This window comes from Henckelia pumila, chromosome 2 (genome assembly GCF_033568475.1).
Source record: "Henckelia pumila isolate YLH828 chromosome 2, ASM3356847v2, whole genome shotgun sequence".
NCBI classification, from domain to species: domain Eukaryota; kingdom Viridiplantae; phylum Streptophyta; class Magnoliopsida; order Lamiales; family Gesneriaceae; genus Henckelia; species Henckelia pumila.
The window spans coordinates 115,609,924-115,626,258 of record NC_133121.1 but is presented as its reverse complement, the minus strand read 5'-3'; the positions used below and the strand labels follow the sequence as shown (position 1 = coordinate 115,626,258).

General features: G+C 36.5%; 2 protein-coding genes across 2 annotated transcripts; one reads left to right on the top strand and one right to left on the bottom strand.

Moving 5' to 3' along the window:
* The first annotated feature begins 478 nt into the window (after positions 1-478).
* On the top strand, positions 479-4,705 carry LOC140882753 (serine/threonine-protein kinase PBL34-like). The gene is made up of 7 exons (XM_073288938.1): positions 479-685; positions 1,093-1,404; positions 2,014-2,348; positions 2,447-2,582; positions 2,735-2,871; positions 2,990-3,113; positions 3,735-4,705. The coding sequence occupies exons 2-7, from the start codon at positions 1,215-1,217 to the stop codon at positions 4,247-4,249; spliced, it is 1,437 nt and encodes a 478-aa protein (XP_073145039.1). The 5' UTR covers positions 479-685; positions 1,093-1,214; the 3' UTR covers positions 4,250-4,705.
* A 373-nt stretch (positions 4,706-5,078) lies between these two features.
* On the bottom strand, positions 5,079-7,899 carry LOC140882754 (mitochondrial outer membrane protein porin of 36 kDa). Its single transcript, XM_073288939.1, has 6 exons — positions 7,734-7,899; positions 7,578-7,645; positions 6,866-6,976; positions 6,271-6,357; positions 5,905-6,113; positions 5,079-5,662 (listed from the first exon to the last, which is right to left on the bottom strand). Exons 1-6 carry the CDS (start codon positions 7,786-7,788, stop codon positions 5,356-5,358), a joined length of 837 nt encoding a protein of 278 aa, XP_073145040.1. The 5' UTR covers positions 7,789-7,899; the 3' UTR covers positions 5,079-5,355.
* Between the last annotated feature and the right edge of the window lie 8,436 nt (positions 7,900-16,335).

The window sequence follows — 16,335 nt, the reverse complement described above, 5'->3', positions numbered from 1 at the left end:
AAATTCATCATCAATGAGATTTCAATTGCGCTATATATAGTTTCTTCTAAGTTTCTCTTATGAACACTTTCGTTTTCCCCTAGAAATATGAAATTATTTTTTAGCAAATAATACAGAAAACTTATTGTGCTATATCATTTTAATTACTATATATTATTTAAACCGAAAATCCACTTTTCAAAACAATAAGTCATTAATTGATCGATCAATTAATACTTTTATAATTAATAAAATTTTATAATCTCAACATTATTAATTTATATAGATTTTATTTTATTTCGTGGGTGCCAAAGGTTATTTCATTTGACGAATTCGTAAAAACACAAAACCAATATGTTTTAAAAAAAAAAACACACAGAGCCAAAAGGCTACATCTGGTATTCAAAACATTCTGCCCGTGTTCCTCGGGCAGCTCCCATTTGCTTTATTTAGTCTTAGATTCTATTTTATAAAAAGGAACGAGCTGAGACAATTCTATTCGTTAATTAATTATGCACTCATTTTTCCTCGCCTAGATCATGATAAACTGGAACTTTATTTATTTTTGATGATTGAATATCTACATTATTTTCTTGAGCATTGAACTGGTCAGCAAATATAGTTTTGTTGAGATTTGGATATCTTTTCCAAGAGGGACGTTTCTGGGTGGTGCGTGCATAGCCATAGTTTTACTTTTGAACGGATGGTATAATTATCTGATTCCACCTTTGAACGTTGCACTATTTCACGGGCCATACAATTTTTTTTTTTTGAATTTCAAGCATGTGATCTGTAAAATTTTGCTCGTTCTTTGAACTGGGTCTCAACTATTACATCGTATTTGTCGTTGTTATTATTTTTCATTTTTGAAGTGGAAAAGTATATTCTGTACTCTTTTTAAAGATATTTTTGTTTATCCGATCTCTCTCTGTTTTCCTTCCTTCCTTTATTTATTTGTTTTTTTTAAAAGAAATTTTTTTTTGATTGAAATGAGTTCTTCAAAGGTAGGAAGGATTTTGTTCCCGTAGGCGATTTGGATTTCTTGATAGGGGAAGAAAATTTCCTTTGATATATTTGACTTTTTTATTTGGAAATAAATTTGAGTTACTGTAGGTGATTTTGATGGGTTTTTAGAGCTGATTAAACTGGAATTGAGGGCCTGTTTGGCACAAATAATCGAGAGGCTGGGTGGTTGGATTTCTGGAAATATTTTCATGGTTATTAGGTTTTAGAAGATGGGACTAAAGGGAGATGGCGTAAAGGTGGAGTCTTGGGACGTGAAGAAATCAAAGGGGACTAAGAAGAAAGATGGTGATTTTGATGGTGTGGAGGAGACTGGTTGCTGGATTAAGTTGAGATTTTTTCGTAGTTGTATTTCTTCAAGATCTAAAGTCGATAACTCTGTTAGTGGCATCAGCACTCACGGTAATCCCTTCCCCCTTCTTCCATAAATTTCGTCTGCAATTTGTATTTATGTCTTTTTGCTCGTATGATCTTGATATGAAAGTTATAGAAATTGCTTTCTGTTGATGTTGACGTTGAAGTTATAGAAAGGGGCGGACCAACCATGAAATGGATATTACTTGTCTCATACTTTGTCTTACTAGTTGGAGGGACGGGGTTCAGCTAATGACATCATAAGTCGAGTTCAGCTAGAATGTTAAGACTTAGAAAAGGAGTTTGTTATATTTGCATTCGAATGTGGTGGGATGTAGCCAATTGCACGAAATGGCTGGATTCTAGACCAGTCACGCGAAACTCTGTTAGGAGGTGAATAAATATCTTAACTTCTGCTGCTAAAAAAGTTGAGTGCGAGAGACATGCTGCATGTCTTCAAGTGTTACTTTAATCCTTCGAAAGTATTGCTGTTGATTGTTGGAGATTTGACATTATGTTTGATTATAAAATATTCGACTTTTTGAATTTATATTTACCAATTTTTTATAGTTAGTTAATCATATAAAACATCTTGGACTTTCCACATAATGTACAATGTTGGTTTTCTTATCATTATTTTGTGGTGCATTTAACCAGAAAGTAAATCCACAAAAGGTACCAGCATAGACCAACCAGCTGCTCTCATAATCCCATCCACCACCACAAGCAATGGTGAAAGCAATTCTTCAACACCCAAACCAGAAGATGAACTTAACATCTCTTCCCGGCTTCGAAAATTTAACTTTAATGGCCTTAAGTTGGCAACCAGAAACTTTAGACCAGAATCCCTTCTTGGAGAAGGGGGATTTGGATGTGTTTTTAAGGGCTGGATAGAAGAGAATGGGACTGCACCAGTCAAACCGGGGACAGGACTTACCGTTGCTGTCAAGACCCTAAATCACGATGGACTTCAGGGTCACAACGAATGGCTGGTTGGATACTGTCTTATTTTGATTTTCCTTAAGTATCCCTCACTTGGTTTTCTTACGTCATGCTGGATTCTTCTAAATTGTGTGATATCATTCTACAGGCTGAAGTGAATTTTCTTGGGGACCTTGTACATCCTAATTTGGTAAAATTGATCGGGTACTGTATTGAAGATGATCAGAGGCTGTTAGTTTATGAGTTCATGCCTAGAGGAAGCTTGGAGAATCACCTTTTCAGAAGTATTCACCTGGTTTCTTTTCAATTGCACTTACTATATTCGATTTCCTTGTTTGTAGACTGTGGTTGCAAATCTCAAAACCGAGCAATGTTGAATTTGTTTTGTGATATGTTTAAATTTCTTGGTAATCTAATGACACTATAATTCTTGTAGGATCTCTCCCTCTTCCATGGTCTATCCGGATGAAAATTGCTCTAGGTGCTGCCAAGGGTCTTGCTTTTCTTCACGAGGAAGCAGAAAGGCCAGTGATCTATCGTGATTTTAAGACGTCAAACATTCTGTTAGATGCTGTATGAACTCAGCACTTGTGAACCTTGATTCTTCTAATAATCCAGTCTTGCTCGATATATTTTCTTAATGGATATCGAGTGTGTCAGATTTTTATTTGATCATCCTAACTTCTTTCAGGAATATAATGCCACACTTTCCGATTTTGGACTTGCAAAAGATGCTCCAGATGAAGGGAAAACTCATGTTTCCACTCGTGTTATGGGCACCTATGGTTATGCAGCCCCAGAATATGTGATGACAGGTAACCGTGTCATGTTAGTGTAAACTAACTGAATTGCTTGAATCAGATGTATTCGAGCTCGAGTTCGATTTGAAGCTTAAATAGTTTAAAATTTTCAGCACGAATTCGGTTCGAAAAATTCAAATATGTTTGCAAACTATTTGAACTATTGCTCGAAAATATTGATTTGGAACGAATTCGAAAAATTCAAATATGTTTGCAAACTATTTGAACCATTGCTCGAAAATATTGATTTGGAAGGTTCGGAATATATTTATTTAATGATAATGAATAGTTATATTATATCAATAAAATATTGAAACTCACGAGCGGCTTGCAAGCTATTGAATAAAGAAATTGAGCTTGAGTTCGACTTGAAAAAGTAATTGAACATGTTTGAGTTCAAGAGGCGACTTGATTCATTTACACCCTAGTATCATGGGAATTTGAGGTTTTGAGTTTGATGTTTTATAGAAACTTTTTAACTAGGGGAACAAATAGTTCATGGATTAATGGGAAGATAGAATTGGTAAGGCTTATTTGAAGCCTAAAATATACTCAAGCTTGCAAAACCGTAATATCTTCAGGATACAGAAAATGGTTCTCTTTGATTCATTGTAGTTCTGTCGATTTCTGTTGCAGGACATCTTACGTCAAAAAGCGACGTGTATAGCTTTGGTGTTGTTCTTCTTGAAATGCTCACAGGCAGAAGATCAATGGACAAGAACCGGCCTAATGGGGAACATAACCTTGTAGAATGGGCCAGGCCTAATCTAGGTGAAAGGAGACAGTTTTATCGTCTGATAGATCCTCGTCTTGAAGGTCATTTTTCTATTAAAGGTGCCCAGAAAGCTGCACAAATAGCTGCTCGTTGCCTTAGTCGAGACCCCAAAGCCAGGCCGCTAATGAGTGAAGTAGTTGAAGCTTTAAAGCCATTGCCAAACCTCAAAGACATGGCTAGTTCATCTTACCACTTTCAAACGGTTCAAGTTGATCGGGTCGGATCTAGCCCGAATGGTAAAAAAGAGCTTCGAACTCAAGTGTCTATTTCAAGAAACGGCCAGCACCATCCAAGAAGACTTTCAATACCGAATGGTTCTCATGCTTCACCGTTTCATCAGTCTGCACAAAACTCACCAAAACCAAATGGTAAATAATAAGATTCGGTTGGCTGAAGCTCTGCCATTCTTTTAAAACACCAACAGATTTGGATATATCTTGTCAGTCCATAGTCGGATGGCTGATAGGAAAACAGTGTCTCCACATGTTGCTGTAATGCAATGTTTGGTTCGAGGGGCAAACTCCGACATGGGAAGGATGTCATGTTAGCCGAGTCGAAGTCATCTTGCCGTGGTCTCTCTCGGGTTGGTCCTGCAAAAACATATAGAGACCTAACATATTGAACTCTCCCCCTTCTTCGTTAGGTGTTTTAACAACTAATTGATAAGTGCATTTCGAGTTATCGGATCATTATTCTGTATATTTGACTACCATTTCTAACTACCAAGGAATCTTGCTTGTATTCTGTTTGATCATTTTGTATATCCCTGGCTGGCAGCGTAAATACAATAATCTAGCAGGGCGACCGGGGACGCCAGATATTTTTAGTTTTATGCGTGAAATTCTTATCATATTAAAATTAAAATTTTTGGAAATAATGTTTTATTTTATATGTAAAATAATTTTTATGTCATGAACAACGTCAATCATCTAGTCTAGAAACGGAAAATAGGGCAGATGTGCTACACAGGAGAATTTTAATGGTGTTTCTTGATATCATCAGTTTTATTTTTTAAATAATTTTTTTCTTCGAACAAATGGTATGTAAACGTCAGGTAATTTATGCTTATATTATTGTTTAAATCTCCATTGTTTTATACATTAAAATCACTATTCAGCAAAAATGAAAAATCATTGATATATCGATGAATGTTACAAAAGATTTTAGCAATTCTTGCACCCAATGATGAAAGCATAAATGGAAGATGTAAAACTGCGAGATAATTATACTTTGGAAGCTTTGGAAGTAAGCAGTACCCTTATGAGGACGACCCCGTAAATGTGGGTTTGTCAAGTTTGTGCCACCAGCAATATTATTATACAAACCAAAGCCACACCAAAAACAAGAATAGAACCAAGATAGCAAACAAATTCAAAACTTGATCGAAAAACAAGGGCAATGCCCAGAAGCTATTGTCTACCTTATTTCCTGCTCGTCGCTTCAAGAAAATGCCGCAAATCAATTACTCGTAAATTCTTCATCTTAGGGTTTAAGTGCTACAGCAAGTCCAATTTTCGCGCTTTTCTCTATAGCCCGGGTGTCCACTTCACCAGAGATGGTGATGAGAGATCTAGGACGCCATTCGTGTTGTATAAGAGCACTTGCCTTGCCATAGTTGTTGACTCGAGCTTTCACCAAAGTGAGTGGATCGAGTAAATGCTGAGTGCCAACGGCTAGGGTATTTTCATTGCTCGAAAAGCTGTGGATCAATTCTGCTCCGACTGCAGTATTGGTCAATGGGTTTACAGTGTGGAAATAGGATGCTGTAAGTGTTTCACCTTTATCGTTTCTGTGGAATAAAGCAAAAGGAAATAAAATTATTCAAAATATTGACCTCAGTGCTCACAATTCTACGAAAGAAACATGACAATACCACAATCATACTAATCATGGTAAATACAATTTTTTCTAGTTCTTCCAAGAAAAGCTAGAGTTAAAAGCTAGCCCAGGATCCCAATCCAAATTTATCCAAAACTACTGACAGTAAGAAATTTGTTAATTAGTATATTTTGTTAATTTAGAGATGCTTACAGTATCAAGGATGCTATCAAGTCAGGAGTCGTGAAACTAACTCCAGCATTGCATTTTGTAAAGTTCCCAGTAGCGGTGTCGAATGAGATATCAGTCCCAAAAGCAGCCTGGTGATTTCCAACAACGCCAGAGAAGTTGGCCAAAGGTTTTGCAGTGAGACCAAGGCTGGTACTTATTCCTGCGTACTCGTGCAAATACTGGAGTTCCACCTGTCAAACCGAATCACCAAATGATTAGATGACCAAAACTCAATCCACATGAGGATACAATCCATAGAAATGATAAATGGAAAACAAATTTCACAAGCTTTAAAGAACAGAATGGTGAGAGAATTTCAAATATCGCAGATAGAAGTAAAAAAAATACCTTGCCAGATTTTTGGTCGGGAGCAACAAAGCTAAAGATAGCCTTCACTCCAGGAGCAGGTTCATCAACACTGATAGTCGTGAAAACCTTCATAACCAGAAACCTTTAGTCCAATGTCAAAATTCAAAAGATTTGTTGGTTGACTGTACAGTTTGCAAAAGTATAAGCACCTCCCCTCCTCAGTGCCCTCACCCCAATCCCCCATGAAAAAAAGGCGAAATCCTCTCAATCTATAGAACTAAAACAAACTGACAATGTTCTAGCCACTTTTAGTTGGATAATCTATAATGCTTTTGATAAAACAGAAAGCTACAAAGTACAAAAGACGCTAAAGAAAGGATGAAAGAGAAGAGTTGTGCAAGATGTACTTTCATCATAGAACAGTTGCATGAAGCATTCGAGTCAATTATATAACAACACAAACATACTCTACTAATCTACGAACATCAAGAAAACATTATAGATATCGAATGTCAAGAAAACACAAGCCAAGAGCTATCTGTGGAAATTAGAGCCAGGGAGTGACTCACTTCATCCCATCAAAGGCCATAGACTAAAGTGAAATAAAGAATCTCCAGACAGCAAGATGACTCACATTAGAATTAGTGTCAACTTTCACATCAGTAGTGATGTTCTTGTTCTTCAGCTGCGTGTTAACATCAGCTAAAAACAGCTCACCTTTCTTCGTTCCAGATGATGTAATGGCCTGCGGAGTCAAAGCCAAATTGAATAATCAGACGTCGAAATCCAAAAAGCCAATCGTTTACGGCCACGAATGCAAAGAAAGGCATCGCAATCTTGATGAAACCACACACTCCATGATGTCTGAATTAGGCATTGCAAACTTTGAACACTTCTAATCGCTCGACACTCTTGACGAGAAAAATGAAGTCTAGATTGTAACCATTATAAATTACCCTTCAAGGTAACCATATAAATTACCCTTCAAGGTAACCAAATTACTCTTCAAGGTAACCGTATATAGATGCACAGCATATTAAGCTTCCAAATCCAAACATGATAACCATCACCATCTAGACTCAACGCGCATATAAGAAATCCAAATTTATACGAGCAGAACTTATCCTTCCAGTCAAGAAAAAGCAGAGAAATAAGATCAGCTCCACATATCTTTCAGTCAAATATCAACATATCCTATGAAATAGGCTATCGCAAACTGAATTTTACTTCATCAATCCGTTATAATCAGAACCCTTTTGTTTCTTCTGTTTGACACACATAAAAACCAATCTAAAGATTTTGAACATCAGTAATAACGGGGGAGGAAAAGGATGAAGAATACTGACCACCCCATTTGAAGTGTAGGTAGTTAGAGTAAACTTTTGGTCACCCTGGTAATCCTTGTAAAGAAGATCTGCAACGAGCCCACAAATGAAACTTCATTAAAATCACATGAATCAATGAAAGAGCTAGCAGAAAAGAAAAGATAAAAGGTGTGTTACCTCTGGCTCTCTTGCCAATGTCGGAGTAAAGGCCTGGACCCTTAACAAACACCATTTTCTCCTTTCTTCACTCACGGTCACAGAGAGACAACACCGTCGTTCTTTTGGCCTAGGATACATCGGCTAATAAAAGAAACTGGTGACCCTATTTTATTGCCATGGATTATCCCCACCGTTGGATCATTCTTCTAGAAATACACACATATTATTATTACTCTTTTCATTTGGATCAAATTTGTGGACTTTTTCTTAGTCACGAAAGTTGGTTTTTTTTTTTTTTTTTTAATTATGTCAAAAAAATAAGTTGGTTTTTTTGAAATGAATCAACTTATTTGTTTGAAGAAAGGGGTAATTATTTTAAAATACCTAAACCTAAACATAAATTTCTCCTAACTCCCTACATTCAAATTTTTTAGTTTGCACTCCCTTGTGGTTCCCAATTTTGATTAAACAAGTATTCAACTAATCTTTTGTACTTTGACGTTGTTTTACCTATCGAACCAGTTCATGTCGTGAAGAACTATTGGTTGCGCAAGGTTTCCAGCCTGTATACTTTAGATTAGGGTCCAACATGCTTCCGTAAAGTGAATCAAATTTAAATACCTCTTTGACCATAATGTCGTCGGGTCATACCTGCCGAGTTTTACGAAGTGCTCCTCACACTCCAACCACGCAGTCGCAACAGATGGTTTCTGCACAAGCTCCTTCAACGACACCCAGCACAGCCTTAATTCGTTTTCTACCTTAAGGCGTATGGTATATAAATTTAATTATAAAATATGAACATGAAAGAACAAGAGACTTTAAAAAAATTATTCAGACATAATATTATTACATAAATCAACTCCTTTGAAGAGGAGAAGACAACTTGTTTAGCTACTCATAGTAGCCTCGTTCTTGAAATACATAAACGAAAACTTATTACAATAGAAAGAGAAATATTACAACAATTTTATTCGTAAGAAAACTGAAGGGAATGATCGATGTCTTCAGCTTCCTCAAATGCCTGTATTTATAGTTGTAGTTCCACTCGTTTCACCGAGAAACTTCAGGGAATCTTACAGCTATCTTGTATTTCTTTATGCCATTATTGATGGCATCTTTTACTTGTGGAGGAATCACATGCCTGCCACTTTCTTTTGGCTTTATTCTCCTCACATGTCTGCTTTATTATTGTCGGGGCATCTTTTGCTTTTGAAGTAGACCCCTGTAAAAACGCATCTTTGGTGGTCTTTGTCCACCTTTGCTTGTCTCGGAAAAATCCTTTCGATCCGTTCGGGGTCTAAAGGTTTTTCCAAATTTTGGCTCCTTCTGATTTGGGCATTCTGGGCAGATATTCTCTGACCATCGTCCAATATGAGCCATGTTACAAAATTTTCGGCGAGTTTCTTTACTCCCCGGCAGCTTGTTGTTCCACAAAAGATTTCTCTTCTTTTCGAAGAGTTCTTCCGCAAATGTTGTAGTTTTTCCTGTCATTGTGTTCAACAGGAACGATCCGTTTACAGAATTCTGATAAAATTTGAATGGAAACTTGACTTTGTCCATCTCAGTAAGACAAACCCAAATACCCCATGCCCTTCTGATTGAGATCTCATTTTCCCCGAAAGTGGACACCAAGAGTATTTCTTCAGTTTTAGAATCCTTGATAAATTTATGACTGTTTATATCAGGTCTCCTCAGCTTGATAAAATGAAAGGGTTCGTGTGATCCTTTCACTGTTGGTTCTGGAGCTGCACTGAAAAAATATAACTCAAGCACATCTCCTCTGGACAAATGATTATTATTTGCCCATGTTTCTTGGACTGCTTCCTGATTTCATTTTGGTAACTGTGATATCTCCAGAAAGCTTGGTGACGTTGTATAAACTGAGGCCAAAGCCCCAAATTTATACCAGAGTTTTACATCTTTAGGATTGACATTGTTTTTTAGCCAAACCCTTGGATATATTCCTGCAACATCAACCCTGCAAGTGTTCGGGTTGATTTCATTCCTTGTATTCAATTTCTCCCACTTCTGTTGATAAACCTGGAATGGAGAAATAATAGATGGATTAGTATCAATCTTAGATTTGCCCTTGTCAGTGTTGGGCCTAAGATTGATCTCTTCCTCTTTTACCCCAGAGGCGGAGGGTTGACTTGATGAGTTATCCTCATCAATTGTTGCTTCATCCAAATCATTAAAGGTTGATGATAGATTAGCTCTTGTTTCTTGAGTTTTAGATTCCTCAACATCTTGTTTCACAACCAGTGGTTGTATTTCTTGTTCTTGTAAAACCAATGGTTTTAGTATATCTTGTTTATGAGAAACCAATGGTTTCTCTATAGCCTTCACAATTGGCCCTTGAATAGCAGCCCATAGTTGTGTTTGAGCTTGCATACATCCTGTAATTCGATTAGATACTTTGATCCGATCAGCTTGTTGTAACCTGCCGGCCATTTCAGCATTAATGGCTAACTGGTTGAACTCGTTTTGAAGCAACCCAAGGTGTTCCCTAAGATGCCTCTGCATTTTCAGGATGGAATCCACGTCACTGCCTTCCATCTCTTGTTAAAAAATCTGCAAGAATATTTTCATGAGATTTAATAATAACAATATCAAAAATATAATTTTGACATAATGCTTGCCATCTTAATAACCTAGCTTTCTCAGGTTTAGATTCAATCTTATTCTTTAGGAAAGCTTTTACTTGGGTGTTATCAACCTTCAGAGTGAATTTTTTAGCAAGTAAAAATAATGGCCATTTTTCAAAAGCCCTTTTAACCGCATAAAATTCCTTCTCGTTGATATGCCATCTAATGGCCTCAGATTCTGAAAAAAGACCGCTACAGTATCTGCATGGTATTTCCCCATCTGGAGTGATTTTGGTAAGGACTGCCGCCCACCAATCGTCGCTGGCATCCGTAAATAATACCAGATCATCTTCATCTACGGGTATAGCCATTTTTGGGAGATTCTTACATATCTCTTTTAATTGGTTTACCCCTTTAGTATGGTCATCGGTCCATATAAACCTAGCATCCTTTTTTAACAAAGGACTGAACACCTTTCTGTACATTGCTAGATTGTTAATGAACATCCCTGCAAAATTAACTACTCCAAGAAAACTCTGGAGTTGTTTTACATCTTTGAGTTTATCTGGAAAATTCTTTACCTTTTCCACAATATGGGGTTGTAGAATTATTTCAGTTTCATCAATCTCAATACCGAGGAATTCAATTTTCCTTGTTGCTATGACTGCTTTCTTTTCAGATAACACCAGTCCTTCTTGTTTACAAATTTTAGAGAAAATCTCTAAGTGTTTAACGTGTTCGTCTATATTTTTTGATGCTATAAGAATATCATCAATATAAACAAACATAAAGTTGAAATAATCTTTAAAAAGGTTATCCATCTTTTTTTGAAATATCTGGGGTGCATTAGCCAATCCCATAGGCATAACTTCCCGAATATAGTGTCCTTGTGGAGTAGAGAAGGCTGTGAATTTCTTACTGCCTTCTTCCATTCTTATCTGGTAGAATCCAGACTTACAACTCTAGCATTTCGTACACAGCTAATTAGATGTTCTCTACTAGGTATGAAGTACCCGTCAAACTCCAGGATTTTATTAATACCTTGGTAGTTAATAACTAACCTGGGTTTCCCTCTTTTTATTTCACCATGATTTCTGACCAGAAAACATGGGCTACTATATGGTGAAACTCCTTCTTTGATTAGACCAAGGTCCAAATGTTCCTTGATAATCATTCTCATATCCCTTTGATCTGTTATGTTCATCGGAATAGACTTATATCTGACGAATTCATACTCTTTGCCTTCCTTTAGAGTAAGACTGGCTTTGAGTTGATTTCTATCCCACCATGCCAAAGGATGCTCATTATAACTTTCTTTGAGCCTCTTTTTGACATCTTCAAGGGATACCTTATTTTCTAACTCTATATCTCTATGATTTAGAGTTACCTTGAGAAGCTCCATATCCTCTGTTTGGAGTTCTTGTTCTGTTGTTATTTTCAACATGGTTTCTCTAAACCTTCTTGGATCTTTCATTTTTGGGTGAAAAAGTTGTCCCTTATCACCACGCTGGCTGCGAAATATTATCGGCAATTGTCGATAAAAAACAAATTTGAGTCTTTGAACGATAATTTTATGATCACAAATTGTAGTGAACATAAGTCTTCTTGACTCATTGTCTTGTGTGTACTTCTTAAACATTTGTAAGAAGTTATTTCCTAACAGGATATCAGCTCCTGTATCATGGAAATAGATTGGTGGTGTCTTTACCTTGTACCAAGGTGTCTGACCTGCTCCTCCTATAATTATCTCTGCTTGTTTTATTCCTTTGCAAAGAATTAAAATTCTTCGAAAAAAATCTCGTCCAGCAATTTTTGGCAAATCTTCTTCACATTTTTCAGGGAAGACTCCTCTTTTTGCTGTACAAATTCTTGCTCCCGAATCAATATAAGCTGCAAAGTATTCAGCCTTATATTGTTCATACAACATCCCTATCGGAATGTATATGGAGAAAGGACTTGTTGTCATTTTTTAAAGGGATTACTAAATGGTCCTGCCATTTTTAACAGACTGTGTTGTAACTCAGTAATCCGATTAAGACTATTCGCCTTTAGTTTTCCTAAGGCTTCAGAAGGTAGAGTATGGTTACTCCTTTCTACCTCTTCAATGCGATCTAGTAAATCATGTTCATGACTTACTAATTTCAACAGCTGCTTCTTCCTCTGTTTGTAAACAGAGTTCTCGAATCTGATTAAGGGATTATCCCTTATCCAATTCTCTTGATTTTCCATTTCGTAGAATTCTTATTGAATCCTCCAAGTCTTTTCTTTTGCCATGAACTCTATTCCTTTTTCAAGGCGTTTCCATGATTTATGGTCCTCCAAAAACTCTAGGCCAAGAATGAGCTGATCCACTTCTTTTCCTGGAATTCCACATATTTGAACTTCCAATTCTCCAATATTTATCAATCCTTGGTAAATTCATTTTTCATGTTGTTCCAAATAGTAAATCGAGTTACAAGGGAACTAGTTCCGATGACTTGTAATATCGAATACTATTTTCACTTCTTTCCATCCTTCTGGAGATCTAAATTTTCCTATTATAGAAAACTCTTTTTCTTCTGGTGGAATTTCTTGAATAGGAGATTTGTCCCATCTCCTACTTGTCATTCGGTTTCCTTGAAAAGATAACCTTCGAGGTTCTATTTTAAGGTCTCTGTATAAAACCGGTCTGTCTTGGATTTGAATGTCTGTTTCCTGAATTAAAGGAAACTCGATTCTTTCTGGGTATATTGCATGAGCAACTTTCCCAAAGATCTCTGGAATTTCAATGAACTCATTTCTAATAAATAATTCAGAATGATGAGTATTAGAAAGAGCATATGAAATTTGATATGTAATAGAATATGGTCTATTACCTTCCTTCATTAGTCTCTTTTCCTTGAAATTTTGATGCAACGTCAAGGCTCGACTAAAGTCTCTGTCAGCTAAATTGTAGGCTATTCTTGGATAGATAACTCCTACAATTTTTCCTGCACAAAGATTTCCTGATATAGTACCCAGGACAGCATCTTGAATATTCCCCATTCTTTTATCGCATACTAAGATATCTATGGGTGAATCTATTCCTTCTTTAAAAGTTGCCTTGATCATTATTTGGATTGCTCCAATATGAATCCAAGACATCGTCCTTGCTACCTCACCTTTCAACTTTTGCAATTCCTCTCTTATTTCTTCAAAAGGAATTAACTGCATTTCTATTTGATTACTTGTTAACTCCATGGGGATTGCCATTTCCCTTCTGGATACTTTGTAAATCAAATTATGTCTTCTTTGTCTAAGCCCTAGGTTGCCTAAGACTCTTTTTACTTGTCCTGCCGAAAATCCCTGGTACTTTTGTAACGTTGGATTTTCTCTCATAATCCTTTGGACCATATTATGAGATATCGTGGTTTGGCTAAAGAATCCAGCCAAACTTTCATGTGTTTCATGCCGAAACACTTCTTCTTTATTCTGATTCTGATTCTGATCCATCCTCAGAATCTTCTTGACTAAACAATATCTCTTCTTCGTATATGCTTTCATCTGAGGGGATATCCTTAAATTGATATACTTGGACTAGATCTTGAAAGAAGACCGCATCATCCATATCTGGTGTTGCTTCAAAGAGTTTAACTCCTTTTTTCTCGTTTTCTGGACAATTTGTAGATATATGTCCTCTTGCTCCACATGTCCAGCAGTTGCAATCCTTGAAACTTTCACTTGATCTTGTATGAGTTCTTCTGAAAGTTCTTCTTGATGGTGTTCTTCCCCTGCTTTGTGATGAGCTTGTTGATAAGTGCATTTTGTATGCATTATTTCATGTTATTTTTATGTCTATTTTGTATGCATTCATATTATTTTTATGTGTTTTTATGTGTTTTAGTGCATGTGTGTGTATTTCACTCCTTGGGTTAATTTTGTAGGAAAATGGAATTTTGAAGAGTGAATTACGGAGCAGCCTTGATCGAAAAATCATATTTAATTTTAGAGACATTGAAATCCAATCTCCACCGTTCAGATTAAATTTAAAGATGTTTTGAAGCTGCTGTCCAAATTTCAGCTCAATCCGACGGCTAGATCTCGAGATATGAATTTTTGAAAATTGTCGCTCGGCGCAGATTTTTTGTACTGCGCGCGCGCGAGAATCAAGCTCGCGCGCGCGCGAGTCCGACGTACAGGGCTCTGTTTTTATGTGCTGCGCGCGCGCGAGGCCTATGCCGCGCGCGCGCGCGTGTTCGGGGGTCATATGTGTTCCGAAAAATCCTTGTTTTGGGAGGAAATTAACTGATAGGCGTTCCGGACCATATATATACAAGATATAACATATTTTTGAGGGTTTCGGAAGCTCCAGAGCGCAGACAACGCAAGAGGAGGCGGCTACAAGGCTTGGGAGAGAAGATTTCTTCTTTCTTTTCTTATTTTTATTTTTATTTTTGAATTATTGTTTTTAATTATTGAGTAGTTTATTTTCAACCAAGACGACGTGATTGGGCAGAACAAATTCATGTAGAAAACTTGGATGTTTGTTTTGGATTTTTTAGAGTTGATTTTATTTTATTGATTGTCAGATTTATATTTATCTTGTGAATAGTTTGATCAACTATTTGCTTGCATGTTAATCAATTCCAAATCGACAGAGGAGATTTTGATTTTGATCACTCTGATAATTAACATATTGTAAAATCGACTAGAAATAGAATTCGGTTTCAGTGTGCGGTTTAGGTGTAAACTGAATTTTCACAAATATTTAATGCATTCAAATTTGATTAGAATTACGAAAGATTAGTTCATCAATATTTGAATAGGTTTGATTGTTCTAGAAATAGACCTTTGAACAAATTAGGAGAATTCCCGTGAATTAAGATTAAATCTGAGTCCTGAATCGACTACATGTTACGTGATTTGTTCGGTACCTACGTGTGTCTTGGTTGTCTTTATTTTAATTATTTTTATCTTTAGTTATTTTTATTCGTATTTCTTAAGCAGTTTTTATTTTATTTTCTTATTTTATTTAATTCAAAATATTTTCTATTATTTTGTCTAGATTAAGTAAAATAATTAATTCTTGAGAATTGACTGCAGTCCCTGTGGGATCGATACTTGGACTCTCAGTCCACTTTACTACTACTTGACCTGGTGCGCTTGCCAGTAGATTTTTATCAAACCGATTTAGCCGGTCAAGTTTTTGGCGCCGTTGCCGGGGACTGTTTAGTTGATATTAGGATAGATTATTTGCATGAGGCTAGACATTTTTTTTTTATTTCTATCTTTTCGTTCTTTCGTTTTTTTTTTATTTTAATTTTGATTTTTTTTTATTTTCTTTTGCTTGTGAGGTACTTGGAGATGGATCATCATCAGGTGTTCACAAGATTTGGCCAGCAATACTTGGAGCCATTCTATGCTGTTTGGGGGAGATTCAATGATTTGGCGAACAGATTTCGATGCCATAAATTTTTGAGCTATACCCTCACTCAATTTTTTTATGGTGGTTTGGATGAGATTACAAGAAGTTGGGTGGATTATGGAGCGTTGGCCACTGGCAGTCAATTGTTTAGAAGAGATGAAGACAGTGCGATGCACTTGTTAAATGATATGGCAGATTTTGACTACCATTGGCATTATGATCCTTCACTGCAGGGTTGGAGTCACCAATATCCTCCAGATATCAACTCTAAAAATTTTGCGAACCAGCCACCGGAGCATCAAGAAGAGTGCATAGGGCGTTCCGAAGATTATGTGGCTCAGTTGGAAAATCTTGTGCGACAGCAGACAGAGTCAAATCAATTTTTAGAAAGCCGCATAAGTCTTTTGGATGAACAGATTGCGCTTATTAGAGAACCAATTTTGGATATCTGCCAATTGAGTGAAGTAACTGAGCCAGAGCATGAAGAAATCATTTATGAGGAATCTTCTTGTGAGGATGAGCCAAACATGATAGTGGAGGAGGAAGAACCATACAAGGAGAGAGATTTTACCTCGTCAGTGGTCGTTTTATGTACACCGTTAGAAGATATTTTTTTGCCATTGACGCCACCTCCAGCATATTCCATCCT

Bases quoted from the DNA above. Each gene is read 5' to 3' on its own strand.
- LOC140882753 (XM_073288938.1), top strand. From the start codon at position 1,215: ATGGGACTAAAGGGAGATGGCGTAAAGGTGGAGTCTTGGGACGTGAAG. The intron at 1,405-2,013 runs GTAATCCCTTCC...GCATTTAACCAG, and splicing joins TAGTGGCATCAGCACTCACG to AAAGTAAATCCACAAAAGGT. The intron at 2,872-2,989 runs GTATGAACTCAG...AACTTCTTTCAG, and splicing joins CAAACATTCTGTTAGATGCT to GAATATAATGCCACACTTTC.
- LOC140882754 (XM_073288939.1), bottom strand. From the start codon at position 7,788: ATGGTGTTTGTTAAGGGTCCAGGCCTTTACTCCGACATTGGCAAGAGA. The intron at 7,646-7,733 runs GTAACACACCTT...GGCTCGTTGCAG, and splicing joins CATTGGCAAGAGAGCCAGAG to ATCTTCTTTACAAGGATTAC. The intron at 6,358-6,865 runs GTGAGTCATCTT...CTGGTTATGAAG, and splicing joins AAGTTGACACTAATTCTAAT to GTTTTCACGACTATCAGTGT.